The 25,896-nt window shown below is 39.6% G+C and overlaps 1 protein-coding gene across 1 annotated transcript in view; it reads left to right on the top strand.

Moving 5' to 3' along the window:
* Positions 1–869: 869 nt before the first annotated feature.
* The window catches only part of atp8b3 (ATPase phospholipid transporting 8B3), a 122,900-nt gene continuing 97,873 nt past the window's right edge, over positions 870–25,896 (top strand). The window contains exons 1-3 of the mRNA XM_072594085.1: positions 870–1,171; positions 17,161–17,208; positions 17,327–17,395. Of these exons, the coding sequence (XP_072450186.1) occupies positions 17,338–17,395 (58 nt within the window). The 5' untranslated portion in view covers positions 870–1,171; positions 17,161–17,208; positions 17,327–17,337. The remainder of the gene's footprint in view (positions 1,172–17,160; positions 17,209–17,326; positions 17,396–25,896) is intronic.

Here is a 25,896-nt window from a genome sequence, read left to right as displayed (position 1 = left end):
TGTTGTTGAGCTGTTTTTTGAATTGTTCCCTTTTAACCATCTGCAGCATTTAGAATGCAGAGAGAACTGACCTTTGAGTGAGGTTTCAGGGATTGGGTGTATCATACGGTGACTATATGGTGACTCCAGGAGGTTACATTACTACATACTACATTAATATGATGCTTTAGGCCACCAAGATATATTTTTATTTCTTTGAAGGGATGTAAGCATCATTAGCAAGGCAACATTTATTGCCCATTCCCAATTGCCCTTGAGAAGTTCTTCTGAGCAGTATTATTCAGTTTGGATTCTGGTGATCTTATAACATAGTGCAAATATAAGATTAGAAATGAACATTATCAATATTAGATGCATAATTTATTTATTAAGACTAACACCTTCAACATTACTGAACAAGGAAGTAATAGGACCACATTTAACACTATACATTAATAATGTTGGCAGTAATTTCTGGCCATAATCCCTCATAATTGGAATGGGAGTCCAGATTGTAACATTGACAGTGGCAGCTTTGTTAAAATGCACCTTAATTTATTTTAAATAGTTAACCATTGAATTTATGTAGCCCCTTTACCTCAAAAAAAACAATTGAAATATTTGATATATACTGTGATCAATTCATGAATAGATATGACCCAAATCCAGAGAAACTGTTCTCTCCCTACGGTGCTTTCCCAGTTCTGGGCAGATCTCCCTTAGGAACACACACTGATGACACACAATCAAATCAAATGTCAGTTTATCGAATTTCACCGCCGCAAATGGTAATCGGAGCAGGATTTATAGTCCATTGAGACAGCGCCCTTCACGATTTGAAGCAATCCAGGGAATATAAAGTATGCTGTTCCTCAAGTGAAATTCGATTCGAGCGCGTCATGTGATGCAATTTCCTCCCTGCAAACTATATCGAAATATTCGCTGAAGAGGATTTGTACTTTAGTCCTAAATGGAACATTTAGTCTCGACCCGGGTTCAGACAGAAAGACCGTGGAGAGAGACGAAGTAATAATTACCTTCCCAGTTAAACTTCATCCTATGCAGCCCCAAGACAGTCTGATTGCTCTTCTAAGTACAAAAAAAAACTGCTTGAAAGCCCGTTCGAGCTACATAGTGTGCACTGAGAGAACTTTGCGTTAAGTAGATAGCTGGGAGAGTAAAGATTGCTCAGGTGAGTTTGTTTTAATATTTTGAAACTGGAAACGGATCAGCTCCAACACGGAGTTTTGTTGAGATGAAGTTCTGTAGGTGTGGGCGAGTATCACTCACCCAGTGGCACTAGCAGCGAGTGAACATGCCACTTCGCAAAGGCTCAGTCAGCGTGGGCTACCATGAGCCTCGGCTACAATTCTGATCAGAGTGGATTAATCATTCTGCATTTCTGGCAAATCACGATTACATTGCGGTTTATGTGTTTCTTTCTTACATTATTGCGCAACCAGAAACAGCATAGAATTAGTTAACAACTAGCAAAAAGCAGCCACACAGAAAATGGGCTTGTTTTGAAAAACAGGCATCCCAGACCGTGCTGAGGGAGAATAGAGAACAGTGGGCCCATTCTGTCTCTCGATATTTGACACAACAGTGAGTGTTGTGCACTGCAGCCTCTGCAATCAGGAAGGATAGCAATAGAACTTCAGAGAAACACTTGTTAACGGAGAGAGTTGCCATAGTGCTACCATATCCTGGGACTGCAGTCTCATTATAGGGGGAAGACTGGTGGTGGTTTGATCCTGAGAGTCATCACACCTCAAGTGAGGGGAAAGGTTGAGAAGGAGAATTCTTCATAGTCACCTTAGCCATTGTAGGAATTGAACCCACGCTGTTAGTATCACTCTGCATTACAAAGCAGCCATCTGAACAAACTGTCCCCCTTTCCTCATGCGTAATAGTATAGAATTGGAATTAATGGTCTGTCCCCATTGGAATAGAATAGAATTTCTGAAAAAAATATCAAATCCACACTGTATGTTGTTGGTTTAGACACCAAAACTCTTACTGTATTTCAGCTAGTGTCCACGACTTCCCATTACATTTACTTTGATATCTGTTGGTGTTATGATAGGACAAGGATGTAATTTTTTTGATTTATTGGAGCTTTTATGTTTAATTCTGTTTCTAAATGTTTCAAGCTCACCACATCCAATTCAGGGGAGAGCACAGGTTATAAATACCAGCATTTGTGGTTTCCTCTGAAATATGTCGCACCATTGCTCAAACATGTGTTACAGACAACACAGGGTGGAGAATCCAAATTGGGAGCTGGCATTCCTTGTGTGCATGTAATTGTTGCACAGCTGACACAACAGTATTGATATTATTGCCTGTGCCTCAGGGCCTGAGGTTGGCTTGGAAAGGTTGGACTCTGTGACAGTATCTATTATCCATTGTCTCACAGATACTGACATTTAAATGTGTTATTCTGTGGGTTCTCAGTTGCTTCATTCATTTATCTCAAATGATGCCATTTTACTTTTCAGCACCTGCAATGGCGTTGAATGTGGTATGTCATTGCTTTGCAAAGTTCTCTGGAAATGTTGTATTTTTTACAGTTTTATACTTTTAGCATGTTTATAGTTTTTATAGTTTAAACATGTTGTCAAATTGAAACCTTGAATAAATCCTTTTGTGCAAATGATCAAAGTGGAATTAAAATATAAGTATTTCAGTGAATGTACACCATAACCTTGTCATCTCTGGCATGAGACCCAAGGTATGCCTGTATTTTCGTGTTTCTATAATAATATTTATTGACAGTGATTCTGGTTTCCTTTCATTCTTGTTCCTTTTGTTTGTTTGTTTGTTTGTTTGTAGTTTTCAATGAATAGGTGATCATGTTTTCCAAAACAGACCTATCACATGGCACTGTTCTTAATAAGCTTAAGACCAAGGATCAGTGGTATTTAAAGTGACTGATTCGCACTGGCTATAAAGAGAGATAAGTACAGAGATTGTCAGGTAAGGAGAGGAGGAAGAAAGTAGAGAAAAAAAATTTGAAAGCTGGAAATCAGAGCAAATCAAATCAAATCAAATCAAATCAGAACATCTGTGGAGAGAAAGCAGAGTTAATATTTTGGCTCCAGTAACTCTTCTTTAGAGGAAGGTAGTGATCATTTAAATCCATGTTTTCTCTTCTTGCTGCTGTTATCATCTCAACTTCTTTTCTTTCGCTACTTCTTTAACTCTTTGGGTAAGTTTGTTCTATTTCAGCTTTGACATGGTAAATATGAAGAAACTGTTTGCACAGGAAGCATGGATGATAATTGGTGGATACAGATTTAGGAAAAGAACTAGGGTGTGGCAGATCTGGAAAATTGTTTTTGAGCATTTAATTGCTTTCATCTGAAATAAAACTAATGGAAAAGGTGGTGGAAGCAAATTTGATAGTTTAGAAGTGAAATCAGATATACATGATGAAAAGGATTAAAAGGATACATGGCCATAGGTAACAAGTATGGAAAGTGGACCCAAATAAGATTAGATTAGATTACTTACAGTGTGGAAACAGGCCCTTCGGCCCAACAAGTCCACACCGCCCCGCCGAAGCGTAACCCACCCATACCCCTACATCTACATTTACCCTACATCTACATTTACCCCTTACCTAACACTATGGGCAATTTAGCATGGCCAATTCACCTGGCCTGCACATCTTTGGACTGTGGGAGGAAACCCACGCAGACACGGGGAGAACGTGCAAACTCCACACAGTCAGTCGCCTGAGGCGGGAATTAAACCCGGGTCTCAGGCGCTGTGAGGCAGCAGTGCTAACCACTGTGCCACCGTGCCACCCACAAATAAACTTTCCAAAGTTGACACAAACATGATTACCTAAATAATCTCTTCCTTTGATTTTATTGTTAGCTCCAGGTATGTAATCTCCTATTGTTAGCATTGAACTGATAACATGAACATTGAACTAATTAGGAAAGTGAAATATTTTGCTTTGGTGTTTGCAATTAAAATAGCCAAGATGCTAAACTGCTAAGAAAACCAATGGGAGAACCAATGGGCGGCACAGTGGCTAGCACTGCTGCCTCACAGTGCCAGGGATCCGGGTTCGATTCTAGCCTCGGGTGACTATCTGTGTGGAGTTTGCATAGGTGCTTCGGTTTCCTCCCACAGTCCAAAGATGTGCAGGTCAGGTGAATTGGCCATGCTAAATTGCCTATAGTGTTCAGGGATGTGTAGGTTAGCTGCATTAGTCAGGAGTAAGTAGGGGGAATGGATCTGGGTGGGTTACTCTTCGGAGGGTCAGTGTGGACTTGTTAGGCTGAAGGGCCTGTTTTTACAGTGTAGGGATTCTATTCAAAAATCTTCTATAATGAAATGTCTTTTGGATTGTTCCATTATTAGTGACCTCTCACTTTTATTTGGGTTCAGGTACATAATTCCTTAAAGTTTGCGTCACATGCAGACTGGATGATTAAAAATGCGTTTAACATGCTTGCCTTCATTGCTTAGACCTTTGGATATAGGAGTTGAGAAATTATATTAACACTGGTGAAGCCTCTTTTGGAGTACTGTGTCCAGTTCTGATCGACCTGATATGGAAGGATATTATTAAGCTGGAGCGGGTTCAGAAAATAATTACCAGGATTTTGTTGTGAATGGAGGGTTTGAGTTATAAGGAGAGGCTGGATAGGCTGGAACTTTTTTCACTGGAGCTTAGGAGGTTGAAGGTGACCTTATAGGTGTATATAATATCATGAGGGGCATAGATAAGATGAACAGCAAGGGTATTTTCCCCTAGGGTGAGGGATTTCAAAACTAGGGGGCATATATTTAAACTGAGGAGAAATTTATAAAGACATGAAGGAAAACCTTTTTACAGAGTGGTTCATATGTGGAATGAACTTCCAGATGAACTGATGGATGCAGGTGCAATTACAATGTTTAAAAGACACTTGGATAAGTACATGAATAAGAAATATTTGAAGGGATATGGACCAGGTGCAGATGGGTGGGATTTAGTTTAGGATTATGATAGGCATGGACTGGCTGAACCAAAGGGTCTGTATCCTTGCTATATGACTCCATTACTCCATGTAGTCTGAAATAATATAAAAAAGGCAAATAAACATGGGTTAAACATTGTAAAAAGTGTCCTTTTTAAAAGACTTTTACTAAAACACGCAAATGTTTCTTCAGTGGGAAGGGCACAAAATCAAGATCTTGAACTCTCTTGCACAATGGGCGTCATGAATATGAAGGAAGTAGAGTGTTTCGGATTTGCTTGTATAAAACACCAAAAGTGAATCTCAGCATTTTTCAGTCATGCAGAAGAGTTGTACCAGACAGTTTTGAAAATGCTAAAAAGCACTGAGTTTTACACTCAGGGCCATTGAGGCAACAGCAGAAGCAGATGGAGTTTTATATATTTTAGTTTTCCTCTCAGACAACATCTATGTAGCAACTTGTGCACAAATCAGCAGCTATGCTAATGGGAAGTACAAACATGAGCAGGGAACTTTGCAAAGCCATGACATACTGCTAAGGAGAACACATTGTACTATCACTCCATACTAATTTAAGATTGATAATTTTTTGTTGAGCAAAGTGTTAAGAGATATGGGCCAAAGGCAGGTATAAGGAGTTAGGCCACAGATCAGCTATGACCTCATTGAATGGTGGAATGAGCTCGAGGGGCTGAATGAACTACTCCTGTTCTTATGTTTCTAATCAAGTTTACTAAGTATCTTTGATGGACAGACAGAGAAGGTGGAGTGGTGACACATCGTAGATGTGACTTATTTGTTGCAACCATTCCTACTGACATTTCTGCAAAAATCCCACAGACTTCACATTCTTCACTGCTGGGTCGTGTGTTGTGACAAGTAAATCTAAATAGTGACAGCAGCATATTGCATGTTGTATCAAGTTGTTATGATCAAGGCCCTCAGTATTGATATGACTGGTGAGCAGCACAAAGCAATGGAAGAGCAGGAAGGTGATAGTGCACACTTACCTTTGCAAACCAACCTCAATAGTCTGGCTGACAAGTATGTAGGTGATGCTTTCTTTTAGTGTTGGTGAGCTTTTCAACTAGAAAGTAATATTTTCATATGAAGTGTATTAACTACATAAAATGAACCTTTACTGGTCAATTTCTCATCTGTTTAAGAACATGGTATTGAAAAATAGACTGGATCATCTGGTGGTTTCAGATTCATTATTGGAACTTGTTAGTTTCACATCCATCTAAAAGTGTCTTGTTAATTTCTGTCTTATTTATTATTACTTCACATAGCCATTTTCAATGGCATGAAACATTTTTTTTTATTTTCCGGCAAAGATGCTTCCTGTTTGGATGCCTGAATTTCCTTGGTCTAGGAGCTGTTGCAATTAACTCAAAGTGTTTTGGGCACTCCAGTGTTAGAAGGTCACAGGTATTGCCTCTCGAGTGAGATAGAAAAATCTGGCCTCTTAAATGAATGTAAAGAAGTGAAGTTTGAATAAGTATAGAGGAGTTTTCTTTAAGTTCAGTCATGGGACATGGATGCTGCTGGCTAGACCAGCATTTATTATTCATCCTTATTGCCTTTGAGAAGGTGTCTTCTTGAACTAGTATAGGTATTGGGACTCCCACGGTGCTGTTAGAAGGCAGTTCTGTATTCTGACCCAGCAACAATCAAGGTGTCGCAATACAGTTCCAAGTCAGGATGTTGTGTGGTTTTCAAGGGAATTTTCAGGTGGAGGAGTACACTGCTTTTATCATTCTGGGTGGTAGAGGTTGTGTTTTGGAAGAGGCTTGGGGAATTTATTACAGTGAATCTTGAAGAGGTACACACTGCTTCCACTGTATATCTGTATGAAGGCACTGGATGTTGAAGGTGATAGGTGTGGTGACAATCAAGCAGCTGCTTTGTCCTGGATGTCAAGCATCTTGAGTGTTATTGAAGCTGCACTCGCTCAGGCAAGTGGAGATTGGTCTTGAGCTGTGCTTTGTAGATGGTGAACAGATACTGGAGACACGGGAAGTGAGTTGCTGGCCATCAGACTCTGATCTGGTCTTGTAGCCATAATATTTAAATGGCTGGTCCAGTTAAGCTTCTGGTCAATGATAAACCCTATACTTATTCAAAATCAGCTTCTTCACATTAATCTGAAAGGCCAGACTTTTACATCTCATTTGAAAGGCAACACCTGTGAATGCTTTTAACTCTGGAATGCTAGATCAGATTTTGAGCTAATGGCAACCCTGGCACCAACTCCCAAACCAGATATTCAGGCATCCAAACAAGAAGCATAACTCACAGGATATGGAAAGTGAGGGATTTAGTGATGGTAATGCTGTTGAACATCAAATGGTGGTGGGTTGATTATTTCTTGTTGGACATGATCCAAGAATGTTGATGCCAAACAAGCAATGTATGACATAAATGAAAAATGTAGTATATAAGGAAGTGGAAAAAGGCTATATGAATTGGGAAAAACAAACATGGAGTAAAATTTCATAAAGATAGTGCTTATCAATGAAATATAGGTAATCTTATCTTATGCTTAGTTTTTATCTTTTTGAAACAATTTCTGAAAGTAAGCAGATGAGCAATAACATTCCAATTCTCCCTTTTGCATTTTGACAACAAATTTCGTGAAGATGGTACATAAACTGAAGACTTTTATTAATGAATATACACCCTGCCAATTTGAAATACAATGACACTTCTCTATTGTTGAAGTTGTCACAGTTAAGCTGTCTCTGCAAGTTGTTGGTTTGTTATAGGACATACACCATGCACTGTGTTTGATATTTATACACACTTGAGCATGGGTAACACTTCAGTGGAAAATTCATGAAAGAAAAATGATACTAAGATACATCAAATAATTAAAAATAGTAGCACAGGTTGATTGCAGAGCATGTATTGAATATACAGTTGAATTTAAAAAATTGCTTAGAATGCCCAATTTGGACAAATTGGACAAAATCATACTTCATTGATGTTCTTGAAAAAAACACTCTCTCTAAATATTTTTAATAAGCTCTGTAAGCCTTCACTTTCATAGCTTTAAAATAGGATGGCAAACATCGTCATGCCAACCAACTAGTTGTTTTTGTCCTTCTTATGATTAGTATGGTAACATAATAAATTTTCAGTGACATTGAACATGGAGATTTCATCTTAATCATGTGGGCAATAAACTGGCAGAGTGAATTTTCAGCCATTATAAAGCTACTTGAATTTCATTGCATAGACATTGAATGAATGAAACTAGGATGGGTTAGAGACAGTACATGTGGTGAAGATGAAAATTTACCCTGAAGATAAAACTAAATGCAGTTTTCAGGTACAATTACCCTTAATGGTAAGGTCCTATGGAGTGTTGCTGAACAAAGGGACCTTGGAGTGCAGGTTCATAGTTCCTTGAAAGTAGTGTCACAGTTAGATAGGATAGTGAAGAAGGTGTTTGGTATCCTTGTCTTTATTGGTCAGAGCATTGAGTATAGGAGTTGGGAGGTCATATTGCAGCTGTAAAGGACATTGGTTGGGCCAGTTTTGGAATATTGCATGCAATTCTGGTCTTCCTATCGAAGGATGTTGTGAAACTTGAAAGGGTTCAGAAAAAATTTACAAGGATGTTACCAGGGTTGGAGGATTTGAGCTATAGGGACAGGCTGAACAAGCTGGGGCTGTTTTCACTGGAACATCGGTGGCTGAGGGGGTGACTTTATAGAGGTTTATAAAATCATGAGGGGCATGGATAGGATAAACAGACAAGGTCTTTTCCCTGGAGTGGGGGAGTCCAGATCTAGAGGGTATAAGTTCAGGGTGGGAGGGGAAAGATATAAAAGGGACCTAAGGGGCAGCCTTTTTATACAGAAGGTGGTGTGTATATGGAATGAGCTACCAGAGCAGAGGCTGGTACAATTACAACATTCGAAAGGCATCTGGTTGGCATGGACAAGTTGGACTGAAGGGTCTGATCTGTGCTGTACATTTCTATGACTATATTTCTATGACCAGATACCCCAACCCATTCTAGTCACACCTGCCAGCACCTGGCCCATATCTCTCCAAACCCTTCCTATTCATATACCCGTCCAAATGTCTTTTAAATGTTGCGACCGAACTAGTCTTCACCACTTCCTCTGGCAGCTCATTCCACACACCCTCTGTGTGAAAAGGTTGCCCCTTAGGTCTCTTTCATATTTTTCCCATCTCACCCTAAACCTATGCCCTCTAGTTCTGGACTCCCCCACCTCAGGGAAAATATTTTGTCTATTTATCCTATCCATGCCCCTCATGATTGTATAAATCTTTATAAGGTCACCCCTCAGCCTAGCCTATTCAACTTCTCCCTATAGCTCAAATCCTCCAACCCTGGCAACATCCTTGTAAATCTTTTCTGGACCCTTTCAAGTTTCACAATATCTTTCCAATAGGAAGGAGACCAGAATTGCACGTAATGTTCCAACAGTGGTTTAACCAATGTCCTGTACAGCTGCAACATGGCCTCCCAACTCCTGTACTCAATATTCTGGCCAATAAACGAAAGCATACCAAACGCCTTCTTTACTATCCTATCTACCTGTGACTCCACTTTCAAGGAGCTATGAGCCTGCACTTCAAGGTCTCTTTGTTCAGCAGTATTCCCAAGGACCTTACCATTAAGTTCATAAATCCTGTTAAGATTTACTTTCCCAAAATGCAGTACCTCACAGTTATCTAAATTAAACTCCATCTGCAACTTATCAGGCCATTGGGCCATCTCATAAAGATCCCGTTGTAATCTGAGATTGTCCACTATACCTCCAATTTTGGTGTCATCTGCAAACTTATTAACTATATCTGTTATGCTCACACCCAAATCATTTACATAAATGATGAAAAGCAGTGGATCCAGCACCGATCCTTGTGGTACTCCACTGGTCACAGGCCTCCAGTCTGAAAAACAACCCTCCACCACCACCCTCTGTCTTCTACCTTTGAGCCAGTTCTGTATCCAAATGGTTAGTTCTCCCTGTATTCCATCAGATCTAACCTTGCTCACTAGTCACCCATGGGGAACCTTGTTGAATGCCTTACTGAAGTCCATATAGATCACGTCCACCGTTCACCTTCTTCAATCCTCTTTGTTACTTCTTCAAAAACTCCATCAAATTTGTGAGACATGACTTCCCACGCACAAAGCCATGTTGAGTATCCCTGATCAGTGCTTGCCTTTCCAAATACATATACATCCTGTCCATCACAATTCCCTTCAACAACTTGCTCACCACCGTGTCAGGCTCACTGGTCTATAACTCCCTGGCTTGTCCTTACCACCTTCCTTAAACAGTGGCACCATGTTAGTCAATCTCCAGTCTTCTGGCACCTCACCTGTGACTATTGATGATTCAAATATCTCAGGAGGCCCAGCAATCACTTCCCTAGGTTCCCACAGAGTTCTAGGGTATACCTGATCAGGTCCTGGGGATTTATCCACTTTTATGCATTTCAAGACATCCAGAGCTTCCTCCTCTGTAATATGGGCATTTTTCAAGATGTCACCATCTATTTCCCTACATTCTATATCTTCAATATTCTTTTCCACAGTAAATACTGATGCAAAATACTCGTTAAGTATCTTCCCCATCTCCTGGGGCTCCACACAAAGGTCGCCTTGCTGATCTTTGAGGGGCCCTATTCTCACCCTAGTTACCCTTTTTGTCCTTAATGTATTTGTAAAAATTCTTTGGATTCTCTTTAACTCTGTTTGCCAAAGCTATCTTATGTCCCTTTTTGCCCTCCTGATTTCTCTGTTAAGTATGCTCCTACTCCCTTTATACTCTTCTAAGGATTCACTCGATCTATCCTGTCCGTACCTGACATATGCTTCCTCCTTTTTCTTAACCAAAACCTAAATTTCTTTAATCATACAGTATTCCCAGCCTTTCCTTTCACCCTAACAGGAATATACTTTCTCCGGATTCTCATTATCTCATTTCTGAAGGCTTCCCATTTTCCAGCCGTCCCTTTGCTTGTGAACATCTGCCCCTAACCAGGATTTGAAAGTACTTGCCTAATACCATCAAAATTAGCCTTCCTCCAATTTAGAACTTCAACTTTTAGATCTTGTCTGTCCTTTTCCAACACTATTTTAAAACTAATAGAATTATGGTCGCTGGCCCCAAAGTGCTCCCCCCACTGACACCTCAGTCACTTGCCCTGCCTTATTTCCCAAGAATTGGTCACGTATTGCACCTCCTCTAGTAGGTACATCTACATACTGAATCAGAAAATTTTCTTGTTCACACATAACAAATTCCTCTCCATCTAAACCCTTAGCACTATAGTAGTCCCAGTCTATGTTTGGAAAGTTAAAGACCCCTACCATAACCATCCTATTATTCTTACAGATAACTGAGACCTCCTTACAATCTGTTTCTCATTTTCCCTCTGACTGTTGTAGAAGTTTAAGAAATGCCCACACAAAGCAGTCTGCATGTCATTTCAGCGGTTCTAGAAAGATGTCAAAATCAGAATCATTAAGAAGGGTGGGGAAAACCTGAAATAATGTCTTGTGCAGTTTGTCATCAAATCCTGAAATATTATTAGTGCACAATGTATCTGGATATCATTCAAATTGTGAAATATCTGCAGACAATTTGTTGTGGATGGATGATTTTTAAATCTGATCCACAGTGGGATCCTTATGATGATCCTATGACCGAAGTGACTCAGAATGATGAACTCTTTACATCAGATGTCAAAGACGATTAATAGTTTTCAAATTTTTTGATTTTAAAGGCATTCTTATAAAATTAATTCGTTCAATAAAAGATTTAATAATGATTTTAATTTGGGTTTTCATATTTCAGATTGACAATCACCTGCATCAACACCAAGGTTTAACGATTGTTTTGAGGTTTCATAGCTTGACTTTTCTGCTTTAAAACATTGTATGTAATGGAATACTAGCTTTAATGGCAAGACATAGAGGATGGAATGTTATAGGGATCTGAGCGTGTGGGCTATGGTGAGATTTGTGACAATATTGGATGAAAAATCCAGTGAGCCCCATCTCGACATTGGGAGCATCTCACTGCATCATTTATAGTTTTGCTGAGCAGTGAGGTGAGTTTCTCGTTGGGAGTGTCAAATTGCCCAGGAAGGGTGATTACAAATTGATAATCATTTTATTGACCTGATAATTCACCTCATTACTATTCAACTTCTTATCTTACTAAATGCCTGGAACCGTGTAGGGCAGCTCCGCACTAAGATGTGCACTCCGGTGCACATGGGCTTTTAAAGATGGTATGGTTCAGGGGATGTGGTCTTTCTGTAGAAATCTGCTGAGTGGGGAATTGTTCTGCAAACAGCACAGAAACAGTTGTTCTGGAAACAGAATTGGAAGTGAGGAAGTGAAATCAATTGGGCACTAGTTAATGAGGAATGTTTGGTAGGAATGGTGAGAAATTCCGCTGATCTCCGTGGCAAGAAACCCTCCAAATATTGCAAACTGCTTAGACTTAGCTGAAAAATTACACAAGTGAAATTATCTAAAGGGTGTAGTGAAGGTACTAGTTTAGTGCCACTACTCACTGTGCACCACTTGGAAAGAGACAATGTCAGTACAAAGAAAGACGTAATCAACAGTCTTATAAAACAGCAGGGTGATTTAATAAATCATATGAAGGCATGAAGATGAGGCAGAGTAGATAGAAATAGATCTACATCCGGATGTAGAAGATTAAATATAATAGTTATTGGAAAGACGTCAGTAGAAACCCATTTTTACAAAGGTGGTTATGAAGCTTCGGAATGTACAAACAAAGGTTGTGATGTTTAAAAATGGTGAGGTCAATGTTTGAAAGTGACATTCATAGACTAAGCTGTAAATCAGAACATTGCTGTCATATTTGGACCCAGACTTTGCTTCCACATACTCATGCCATCACTGAGCCTGTCTGTTTCCATTTCTATAACTGAGTTTGCTCTGACTTTGCTCATCTGCTGCTGAAATCCTCGTTGATACTTTTGCCACCTCTATACTCCACTCTTCCAATGCTACCTGTTCTCTCTCATTCTACCTAAAATAACCTGACATCATCCAAAATTGTCATTTACATTTTCTGTCTCAGTAATTATTCACATTGCTTGCCGACCTCCACTGGCCCCTGTCAAACAATATTTTGATTTTTAAAATCTTTTTTGTTTTGAAATCCATGGCTTCACCCTTCCTGTATTCTGTAATCTTCTCCGGCCCTGCATACTCTGGAATTCAACACCCGTCTAGATCTAACCTCCATATGCATTCTAGATTATAATCATTCTATCACTGTGGGCATACCTTCACTTGCCTCAGCTGCAAGGTCTGAAATTCCATCAAGCTACCTCTCTGCTTCTCCACTTCACTTTCTAACTTAGGGTGCTCCTTGAAACCCATGTTTCTGATCAAAAAACTTTGATTTAATCTAATAACTTGTTATATAGCTCGCTGACATGTTGTATCATGTTGTGGGAAGTTTTATTGCATTAAAAGCATGACATAACTGCCTGTTGAAAGAGTAAGGTATCGAAGGAAATGAGAACATTATGGTCTCATGAAGTTAGAATTATTTTAATTGGGGGAACAAACACTCTTTCAGTCAATCTGGGTTTTAGGGATGGACAATAAATGCTGGCTGAGCCAACAATATTCTCATCCTGTGACTGAACAAAAAAAAAATCAGTGCCTGTGCTGCAGTTTATTTTATGTTTAGAAATTTCCCTGCTGTACAGCTGCTTAGCACGTGGCACATTTATAATAGTTTAAACAAAAAAGCATGATAATTGAAAAAAGCATTATAAATTTGGAATTTGGAATCTATAAGAAAAAAAGTTGACTAGAAGTGTGATAACAGGAAGTAAGATTCTGTAACCAGGACATGCACACAGATGTTAGCATTGTAACATTCAGTGAATATGTAATCACTCTCTGCTCACTCTGTGTTTTCTCACAGACTTTCTGTACAGTCAGCATTCTTGATTTACAAAAAATCTTAATATCTAAAGAAAGGGTTTGGTCACAACACATCTACAATAAAGGCCATTACTTTCAGCAATTACCTGTAACTTTCCAAACCGACTCATCAGCCAAGACTTTCAGTTTCACTTCTGGTGTCGACGCCACTCCCTCTGACCATGTAATACATGTTATTTCATCTTCTGCTAATCCCAAGGGGCTCAGCTGTCCAATCAAGTGATAGTGTGCCAGAACTCCAGAGAGAGAGAGAGACCTGCCACAACTTTCCTAGTCCAACTGACACACAGCAGAGAGGCCATCTCAAGCCACAGCAAAACCAGCAGCAGAGGAAGAGTTCTGATGAAGAGCCATATAAGACTTGAAACGTTAACTCTGTTTCTGTCTGCGCAGATGCTACCAGACCTGCTGAGCTTCTCCAGCATGTTTGTTTTAATTTTAGATTTTCAGCATCTGCGATATTTTGCTCCAATTATAGCAGTTGGAGAGGCCTTGCAATAACATGGTGAGAGGATCCAACAGCACAGACTATCTAAAAGGTGAAGTCTCATTATTGGTCACTGTTCTGTTCTGTCATTTATTAGTGTAGCCCTTATTGCAAATACCCTGCAATTATCATTTGTGTCATACTGTCTTGACAATGACATGTATGTTTATTCAGCTTTTTAAAACTGAGTAGTTTGCAGACATATGCTGAAATGTAGTAGTAGTAGATTTTGAACTTCTGTAGATCCAGGGCAATAATGGACTGGCCAATTAAAACTGCTATGGACAAAAGCAATAGTAGTTAGATGGAGTATATTAGATGTATTAGAATGAAAACTGAAGTGGATAGGATCACAATAGAACAAGTGTACAAATCTAGGACAAATGAGAAGAGAAGATGCTGAAGTTAGAAGGATAACGAGGGCCAGAACTAATTTTGTGAAGATGAAGGATGTGTTAACAATAAAGAAATTGATTGAATTTAATATAGGGTACTATGTCTCAAAGATTGTAGCACACTTGAACCTTTGATGAATACAGATTGTTAATTTTCAAAGTTATGATTTAACAAAACTCAAAGTTAGCTTGGACTATCAACTGGCCCAAATGTCTTGCTTCTTTAGCATTTAGTTTGTCTCAATGTGCAATCATGTTTTTGCAAAAGTTATGATGAGCCAGTTCAGTTTGGATATTAGTGGAATGTGCAGAGTAACACCTGGAGCTTCTGTGGTTCCCACAGTAACTGTACTGTCTGTTTTATTGAGACAATATGTTCACTGTGAGGTGTGCTTTGTATGAATGATACATGAAACAATCATTTTACTTTTAAAGACATGTTCAGCTGATTGAAAGCCCTCCCTTTTATTTTAAGTTCCTTCTACATTCCTTGCTTCTTCCTTGATTGTGTCCATCTCAGTTGGTAGCTTGTTGAGAGGTTGGTCACTGCAGATGAATGAGTTTAGGATCCTCACAAGGGAAAGACGAGAGAGGGTAGGAGAAAATTTTACTTTATTTTTAGGACAAATAGAGCCCATGAACGACAGAAGTGGAAAATGAATCAGCAATTTTTAAAATAGGAATTGAATAAATATTCAAAAATATATTTTTTTTTAATGCAGAGAATGGGACTGGAAAGTGAAATGTTTCAGACAGCAGCGACCGTGTTGCTGGAAAAATGTATGATTAAATTGGGATTTCCCACATTTTTCTCTTTTATTTTAGTCTGTTGTAGCCTTGTCCTGACAGGCACAAAATTGCCTTTTCAAGGAACTGACACAAATAGTTCTTCCAAAATCAAGTTGGACAAATTTCATTGTTTGAAATCTGGGTGAATTGTGTTTTCGATATGGAAATGTCAGTCCATTATTACTGCAGATTTTGTCTTCCAAACCGCTGTGTTTGAATAGCGTAAAGTCTGCTAAAGGAATGTCAACTAGAAATGAGACAGTAAAAATTAGGTGGGGAACTGATCGAGTTAGATGTGAAGTACTTCCCACAGTTATTTTACTGTGTTTTACTGATACAACATGTTCACTGTGGGGTGTGCATTGTAGGGATAAGACATGAAACAATCATTTTACTTTTGAAGGCATGGTCAGCCCTTCCTTTATTTTAAATTCTTTCTGCACATTTTTTGCTTCTCAATTCCTTCCTTGTATCTGTCTCAGTTGGTAGTTTGCTGGGGAAGTTTGAACACCAAGATGAACTTAGTTAGATCAAATGGCCTGCTTCTGTATAACTAATACAAACTTTATGGGGTTTCTAAATGTAAAATTTAAATTTGGCTATTGAATTAAAGTGGCGCAAAAGGGCTTACTCTGCAGATCCTCTTAGAAGCCAGTGTTGTAATGGTCTGTCACTTTGTACAATTGTACAGAGCCAATGGGTGAAAAGCTGCAACTCATTTGAGGTATTTGAATGACATCATGAATTTGGATTAAAATGTTGAGTGTTTTACATTGTCTTCTAAAGCTAAAATGCATAATAACCTTGAACATATTCCTTAAGAGGTCATTTTTAAAAATGAGTAAACAAAAAAATCTAAGCTTTGCAGAGTATTTCTGCCTTCACTGCTGATTGTCCAGTGTTCTAAATTGCAGGGAATATGTTTAGCAATAAGAAATCAGACCTGAAGTCTAAGTTCGGGTTGGAGGAGATTACAGAGGCTTATTGACAGGTTGTATGTATTCTAAATGTTTGTAAGAAACAATGTTAAATTTATTTTTAATGTCCATTTGGGTATGATGCATAAATGCAGCTGAGGTGACGATTAAATCACAAAACTGGACAAAACATGAGACTGGATTGAGGACATAGATCAAGGTCAAGCCCTCTAACCAGCTGTATCTCAATTTTACTGTTGCAATTTGTGTATTTTTATTAATAAACTACCGTATTATAAAGTTAAAATATATTTGAAGGAATTTAAAATACCACTTGTAGCAATTTAGAATTACAGCCTTAATGGCTTCCATTTAAAAAAACATTCAATTGTAAAAAAAAACTAACTGCAAAGCTGTTGAGCTTCCGTGGAGACTGTTCCAAAATTGAAATTCTTACTGGGATCTCAATTTCTCATTAATTTGTCTCAACGATTAATGAGAACCATGGTACCTAAATGTAGGAAGTGTACTGAGACATCATAAATTAGACCAGCATAATGTGTTACTATTATTAAAGCAATATTTTGCATGTGTTAATTTTCATCCGTTCTATTTACAGTGTAGTTGGCTGAAGTGAATCCTAGGTTAACCCTGTTGAGGGTTCCAGGTATGAAACATTTCCTTCTGTAATTTGGTCCTGTATTGTACTTATAGCTTATGGTATATTATATATTCTCAGTTTTAACCTTGGGTTTATTAAGTAGCTATTTTTACTTTTTTGACAGGAATTTCCATAATGACCACTTCTGAATGTTCAAATTCAAATAATTTTGAGACATTTCAACTAAGGAAAGGTAATGTATTTGTACATTGATGTTATATGCTCAGCACTATTATCTGTTAGAATTGTATACTGGTGCCTAGTACTGGGGTGTGGAGAATTTGAATGTGGATTTACAAACACTGAAACTTTTTGCACTTTAATCTCAGTTATTTTAAGGTGACTTAAGTCAACAGCTCAGTACACTGAGAAATGTGAAAGAGTAAAAGTGTGCGGTTGGCTGGAGTGGAATCAGCAGATATCTGAGAGAAGTTGGTACTGCCTGCACTCAGAACAAAGGTTTAGTGTTCCCCAGATGATGACAGGGATAGAAATTAAGAAAGATAATACAATTGAAAGTCAAGATGAATATGAAAGTTTGGAATGGATCTGAGAAAACAAATATGAAAAGCAAAGACAGTACGGGGTGAGAGAGCAACTAGCATAAAATCGAATACAAAATTCTTTTTGAAGTGTACATATTGTAAAAGAGTAGTAAAAGGAGGAAATGGGCCAAGAAACCAAAAAAAGGGCTTTGAGGCTAGTGTGGTTGAAGCAATGAAAGAACACTTTGAATCTGTTTTTACCAAGGAAGAAAATGCTCTTGGCGAAAGAGAAGGCAATTGAGACACTTGAAAGTTTAACATTGACAGGAAGGACCAATCAGATAGACTGTCTGTACTTAAAAACAATAAGGGATCAAGAGAATTGAAAATGTAATATTTTGTTTAAAAATATTTGTAAAGCTAAACTACAGGCCAGCTAGTTCAACCTTGATGATAGGGAAGTTTTTAGAAATAAGAATACAGACTAACTTAATAGTCATTTGGGAAAATGTGGATAACTTATTAAAGATTTGTTAAGGGCACGTCATGTTTAACTACCTTGCTTGATTTTTTATTTAGTCGCAGAATATTGGTAATGGTAGTGCTATTTGTGGTATACATGAATATCCATAAGAAACTTGATACTCTGTTACATCAGACAGCCGAGAGCAAAGTTAGAGCTTGTGGAATAATAGAGACAGAAGCAACATGGATCTGATATTGGCTATGTGACAGGAAAGAAAGAGTATCAGTGAATAGTTTTTTATAGACTAAAGTATTGTTTATCATGGAGCTCCCCTGTTTTCCTTGATGTACATGGTAAAGTTAACATTGCTGTAAGTGTTAACCCACTATAGAACTGCTCTGTAATGAAAGAGAGAGAACTGGTGGTGGTTTAAGCAAAGGATCACCAGGCCTCAGGTGAGGGGAGAGGTTGAGACGGAAAATCTTTCAAGGTAACCTCAGCCAGTGTGAAAATTGAACCCACGTTGCTTGCATCACTCTACATTGCAAACCAGCTGTCCAGCCAACTGAACTAAACTGACCCCCCCCCCTCCAGCCTGATGTTTAGTAATGACCTTGACCAAACTTTGTAGTTAAACATGGAAGTAATGTAAAACATGATGAGGATGGTATAGAATTTTAAAAGGACCTAGACAGTTTGGTGGAGAAGTGGCAGATGAAATGTAATGCAAGGAACCTGTTCAGTTTCTCATTTTGGTTGGACAAATGTGGAAAGATGACGGAAAAGAAAGTTTACAACTCTACAGGGCGTGCAGAAGCCAAGAGACCTGGGTGTATAGATGCACAAGTCAATGATGGTGGAAGGATGAGTTAAGAGTGTAATTACTAAACTATGTAACATTTTGGCTTTTAACTAATGAAGCATAGCATGCATAAACAAGGAAGTTATATCAAACCTGTATAAAACACTGCTCTGTCCTCAATTGGAGCATTAGGTTTTGGACATCAACTTGTAGGAATGACGTGGTGGCTTTAACAAGGATGCAGAATGATTTCAAAAGTAGTTCCAAACATGAGGAGCTATGGTTATGTGAAAGGATTGGAGGATTGGGACTATTTCCCTTGCTGTAGATAACATTGAGGTGAGATTTGGTAGAAGCATCCAAAATCATGAGGGGTCTCGGCTTGGAAAAACTGTTCTCATTGGTGGAAAGAACAAGAGCCAGAGGGAATAGATCTCAGGTAACTGGTGAAATAAATGATGGCAACATGAGAAAACCATGCTTCACACAATGAGTGGGTATGACCTGAACTGCAGTGTTTGAGAGGAGTGGAGGCAGGGCCAGTTGAATATTTCAGAAAGGAGTTGGATCATTACCTGAAAAGGATAAATAATTACAGGACTATAGGTGAACGGAAGAGGAATGGCACCAGATGACTTGTTCCTGGCCGCACAAACATGATGGGTTGAATAGTCTCCTAGAGCGCTGTAACCACACTATATTTCAAAGGCCCCTTCTAATTTTAACTCTAACCCAGCTTTTACCCAATGATCTGAAGACACCAGGAAAAGGTCTTACGAACATCAATAAATATGGAATTACTTCACCCAGCTCTTCCATTTAGGGCTGTAATTATAGCTCAGTGAAATCACCCTTGCTTCTGAGTCAGAAAGTTGTGGATGCAAGGGAGTTCAGCACAATATCTCAGCTGACATTCCAATACAGTGCAGAGCTGTGTTTCAGATTAGACATTAAACCCAGAGCCTAGGAGCCACCACTAAGTGGACATTAATTCCGCTACGACAACATTTTGAGATCAGGAGAGCTTTCTTCAGTGCCTTGAGCAAAGTTTATTTCTCATTAGCATCGAAAAACAGATCATCAGATTGTTATTACGTCGGTGTTTGGGGGACCTTGCTGTGTGCAAATTCACTACACCGTTGCTATATTATAACAGTGATGACACTTCAAAAAGGGAAATACTCAATTTAGTCTGTGGCAAAGGTGCTAGAAATGTCGTATGTTATAAGGCTTCAAGATGCTCTTGGTATCTTGCTGGATTGGCCCATTCTACTGTTTAAAATGGAGCAGCTGTTTGGGGCTTTTTTGAGATGTTATAATGTAGCGTAGATACAGGAGAACCAGTGGATGAGGTGTATTTGCATTGGTAGAAGGCATTTAGAGTCCTAGAGATGTACAGCATGGAAACAGACCCTTCGGTCCAACCTGTCCATGCTGACCAGACATCCTAACCCAATCTGGTCCCACCTGCCAGCACCCGGCTCATATCCATCCAAACCCTTCCTATTCGTATACTCATGCAAATGCCTCTTAAATGTTGTAATTGTACCAGCCTCCACCACTTCCTCTGGCAGCTCATTCCATACCCGTACCACCCTCTGTGTGAAAAAGTTGCCCCTTAGGTCTCTTTTATATCGTTCCCCTCTTACCCTAAACCCATGGCCTCTAGTTCTGGACTCCCCGACCCCAGGGAAAAGACTATTTACCCTATCCATGCCTTTCATAATTTTGTAAACCTCTATAAGGTCACCCCTCCGCTTCCAACGCTCCAGGGAAAACAGCCCCAGCCTGTTCAGCCTCTCCCTGTAGCTCCAATCCTCCAACCCTGGCAATATCCTTGTAAATCTTTTCTGAACCCTTTCAAGTTTCACAACATCTTTCTGATAGGAAGGAGACCCGAATTGCACGCAATATTCCAACAGTGGCCTGACCAATATCCTGTACAGCCGCAACATGACCTCCCAACTCCTGTACTCAATACTCTGACTAGTAAAGGAAAGCATACCAAACGCCTTCCTCACTATCCTATCTACCTGCGATTCCACTTTCAAGGAGCTATGAACCTGCATTCCAAGGTCTCTTTGTTCAGCAACACTCCCTAGGACCTTACCATTAAGTGTATAAGTCCTGCTAAGATTTGTTTCCCAAAATGCAGCACCTCGCATTTATCTGAATTAAACTCCATCTTCCACTTCCCAGCCCATTGGCTCATCTGGTCCAGATCCTGTTGCAATCTGAGGTAACCCTCTTCACTGTCTACTACACGTCCAATTTTGTTGTCATCTGCAAACTTACTAACTGTACCTCTTGTGCTCTCATCCAAATCATTTATGTAAATGACAAAGTAGAGGGCCCAGCACTGACCCTTGCGGCACTCCACTGGTCACAGGCCTCCAGTCTGAAAAACAACCCTCCACCACCACCCTCTGTCTTCTACCTTTGAGCCAGTTCTGTATCCAAATGGCTAGTTCTCCCTGTATTCCATGAGTTCTAACCTTGCTAATCAGTTTCCCGTGGGGAACCTTGTCAAACGCCTTACAGAAGTCCATATAGCTCACATCTACCGCTCTACCCTCATCAATCCTCTTTGTTACTTCAAAAAATGCAATCAAGTTTGGGAGACATGATTTCCCACACGCAAAGCCATGTTGATTATCCCGAATCAGTCCTTGCCTTTCCAGATACATTTACATCCTGTCCCTCTGGATTCCCTCCAACAACTTGCCCACCACCGACGTCAAGCTCACCGACCTATAGTTCCCTGGCTTGTCCTCACCACCCTTCTTAAACAGTGGCACCACATTTGCCAACTTCCAGTCTTCCGGCACCTCACCTGTGACTATCGATGATACAAATATCTCAGCAAGAGGCCCAGCAATCACTTCTCCAGCTTCCCACAGAGTTCTTGGATACACCTGATCAGGTCCTGGGGAATTATCCACTTTTATGCATTTCAAGACATCCAGCACTTCCTCCTCTGTAATCTGGACATTTTGCAAGATGTCACCATCTATTTCCCTACAGTCTATATCTTCCATATCCTTTTCCACAATAAATACTGATGCAAAATACTCGTTTAGTATCTTCCCCCATTTTCTGTGGCTCCACACAAAGGCCGCCTTGCTGATCTTTGAGGGGCCATATTCTCTCCCTAGTTACCCTTTTGACCTTAATGTATTTGTAAAAACCCTTTGGATTCTCCTTAATTCTATTTGCCAAAGCTACCTCATGTTCCCTTTTTTGCCCTCCTGATTTCCCTCTTGAGTATACTCCTACTTCTTTTATACTCTTCTAAGGATTCACTCGATCTATCCTGTCTATACCTGACATATGCTTCCTTCCTTTTCTTAACCAAACTCTCAATTTATTTAGTCATCCAGCATTCCCTATACCTACCAGCCTTTCCTTTCACCCTGACAGGAATATACTTTCTCTGGATTCTCGTTATCTCATTTCTGAAAGCTTCCCATTTTCCAGCCGTCCCTTTACCTGTGAACATCTGCCCCCAAACAGCTTTCGATAGTTCTTGTCTAATACTGTCAAAATTGGCCTTTCTCCAATTTAGAACTTATTTCCCAAGAGTAGCTCAAGTTTTGCACCTTCTCTAGTAGGTACCTCTACACACTGAATCAGAAAATTGTCTTGTGTACATTTAACAAATTCCTCTCCATCAAAACCTTTAACACTATAGCAGTCCCAGTCTATGTTTGGAAAGTTAATATCCCCTATCATAACCACCCTATTATTCTTACAGATAGCTGAGATTGTATGTGATGTTGAGACGAGATGGTTCAGATGAGGCAATGGAGAGTTGCAGATTAGCGAGAAAGGATTTAAAGTGAGAGTTAAGAAGAACAAGGAAGGGACATGAACAGTCTTTAACAGGTAGAGTAAAGGAGAACCCTAAAGCTTTCTATAGGTATGTGAGGAATAAATGGATGACTAGGGTAGGAATAGGACCAGTCAAAGTTAGAAGTGGGAAGTTGTGTGTGGATACTTTGGAGATTGGAGAGGTGCTAAACAAATATTTCTCATCCCTTTTCATTCAGGAAAGGAGAATATTGTAGAGGAGAAGAATTGGGATATTAGACTAGAAAGGATCGAGGTTAGTAAGGAAAAGGTGTTATCAATTCTAAAAGGAGTAAAAATAGACAAGTGCTCTGAGCTGGATAAGATTTATCTAAGGATTCTCTGGGAAGCTAGGGAGGAGATGTTGGAGCCTTCGGCCTTGATCTTTGAGTTGTCATTGTCTACGGGTTTAGTACCAGAGGACTGGAGGACTGCAAATGTTGTGCCCTTGTTTAAAAAGGGCAGTAGAGATGACCCAGGTAATTATAGACCAGTGAGCCTTCCATCTGTTGTTGGAAATGTTTTGGAAAGGATTATAAGAGATAGGACTTATAATCATCTAGCAGGCAACGATTTGATTGCAGATAGTCAACATGGTTTTATCAAGGGCAGGTCATGTCCCACAAACCTCATTGAGTTTTTTGAGAAGGTGACCACGCATGTAGATGAGGGTAGGGCAGTTGATGTGCTGTCATGGACTTCAGTAAAGCCTTTCATAAGGTTCCACATGGTAGGCTGTTGAAGAAAATGCAGAGGCATGGGATTGAGGGTGATTTAGCAGTTTGGATTAGAAACTGGAAAATATTCAGCCTGAAGCCTGGTTACTAGTGGTGTAACACAAGGATCTGTTTTGGGACCACTGCTATTTGTCATTTTTTAGAAATGACTTAGACACAGGCATAGGTGGATGAGTTAGTAAGTTTGCAGATCATACTAAAGTTAGTGGACAGTGTGGAAGAATGTTGCAGGTTGCAAGGGGACTTGGATAAACTGCAGAATTGGGCTGAGAGATGGCAGAGTTCAATGTGAGGTGATTCACTTTGGGAAGAATAACAGGAAGGCAGAATACTGGGTTAATGGAAAGATTCTTAGTAGTGGATGTGCAGAGGGATCTTGGAGTCCTTGTACATAGATCCCTGAAAGTTGCCACCCACGTTGATAGTGCTGTTACGAAGGCATATGGTGTGTTAGGTTTTATTGGTAGAGGGATTGAGTTTCAGAGCCATAATGTCATGCTGCAAATATATAAAACGCTAGTGCGGCTGCACTTGGAATATTGTGTCCAGTTCTGGTCGCCCCATTACTGGAAGGACGTGGAAGCATTGAAAAAGGTGCAGAGGAGATTTACCAGGATGTTGCATGTCTGGAGGGAAGTTTGTATGAGGAAAGGCTGAGAAACTTGGATCTGTTCTCATTGGAAAGAAGAAGGCTAAGAGGGGATTTGATAGAGACATACAAAATGATCAGAGGATTAAATAGGGTAGACAGTGAAAGTCTTTTTCCTAGGATGATGACATCAGCCAAGGGGGCATAGCTGCAAATTGAGGGGTGATAGATTTAAGACAGATGTCAGAGGCAGGTTCTTTACTCAAAGTGGTAAGGGCGTAGAATGCCCTGCCTGTCAATGTAGTTAACTCAGCCATATTAGGGACATTTAAACAGTCCTTGGATAAACACATGGATGATGAGGGGGATGGGCTTAGGTTAGTTCACAGGTCAGCACAACATCGAGGGCTGAAGGCTGTGTTCTGCGCTGTATTGTTCTCTGTTATATGTTCTATACCTGGCATATAATGTACTGTTTTGACCTCCTTATCTCAGGAAGAGAGTACTTGCCATAGACAGTGTGCAACCAAGGACCACTAGCCTAATTCCTCAGACGGTAGAATTTTCTTATGAGAAGTGATTGAGAAAACTGGGCTTGTATTCTCTTGAGTTTCAGAGAATGAGAGGTGATCCCATTGAAATTATAGAATTCTTACAAGATTTGACAGGATGGAAGTAAATAGGATATATCTTCTGATTGGTGACTTTAGAAATAGGAGATATAATCGCAGAGTAACGGGTAGGCCGTTCCAAACTGGGATAAAATTTGATGTTTTCACTTAGAGAATAATGAATCTTTGGAACTCCTTAACCCTGAATTCTGTGGAAGCTGAATCATTACGCATGATCAAGACAAAGTATTTTTTTCCTAGAGATCATTGACATCTAGAGAAGCACAGTAAAGTGGCGTTGAGGTAAATGATTAATTGAATTATGGAGCAGACTTGATAGGCTGAATGGCTGACACCTCCTCCAATCTTCCTAAATTTTATTTGTTCTGCAAGCTTTGTGGCACTGAAGAATCTGAAGTTTGGGATGCTAACAGACCCCCCACCCCCCCCCCCCCCCCCCCCCACCACCCCTTGGGAAAGTGATCATATAAAGGGCTGGATTGAAGAGTAGTGCAGTGCAGATTGCATGTTAGTATTTCACACCCGTAGCAAATTCCTGATTGTAGGCCAACCTGGGGATGACTAGTCCTCCTCCAAGAAACAAGACTGCCAGTCTCTGTGGATGCAGGAGCATCCCCTCCCTCAGTTAGTCTCTGACCAAGGCTTAAAGCAGCTTATAGAATGTGAGAAAAATGCAGGAAAAAAGAGTATAAAAGTTAGTTGCATTGTAGAGGCATCGCTTACTTTGCTTTCAGATTTAATGCAACATTTGTTTCCAAATGTGAACAGTAACACTTTTTTGAAAGCGTTAATAATTATAACAGGACATAATAAGGTTAGGAAGTCATCTACAAGGTATAAGTTATGTTTTGTGTATTGTTTCAAGAAATAAAAGTTCAGTGGATGAATCCCTTGTTTTGAAATGAGTTTTGAAGTGTCACTGGAGCCGAAACATTAACTGTGATTTTCTCTCCACACGTGCTGCCAGACCTGCCGAGTTTTTCCAGCAATTTCTGCATTTGTTTCTGATTTCCAGCATTCACAGTTCTTTCTTTTTTGTTTGTTCAGGATTAGTCCCTTGGTTTGAACTATGGCTAATGCACTGCTATCCCTTGAACAGTTCTGAGTTGACCTTCTGGTTCTTTTCACTTTACC

The sequence above is a fragment of the Chiloscyllium punctatum genome, chromosome 24 (genome assembly GCF_047496795.1).
Source record: "Chiloscyllium punctatum isolate Juve2018m chromosome 24, sChiPun1.3, whole genome shotgun sequence".
Taxonomy (NCBI): Eukaryota; Metazoa; Chordata; class Chondrichthyes; order Orectolobiformes; family Hemiscylliidae; genus Chiloscyllium; species Chiloscyllium punctatum.
The sequence above is the reverse complement of the archived record's forward strand: the minus strand, read 5'-3'. Positions and strand labels throughout refer to the sequence as shown.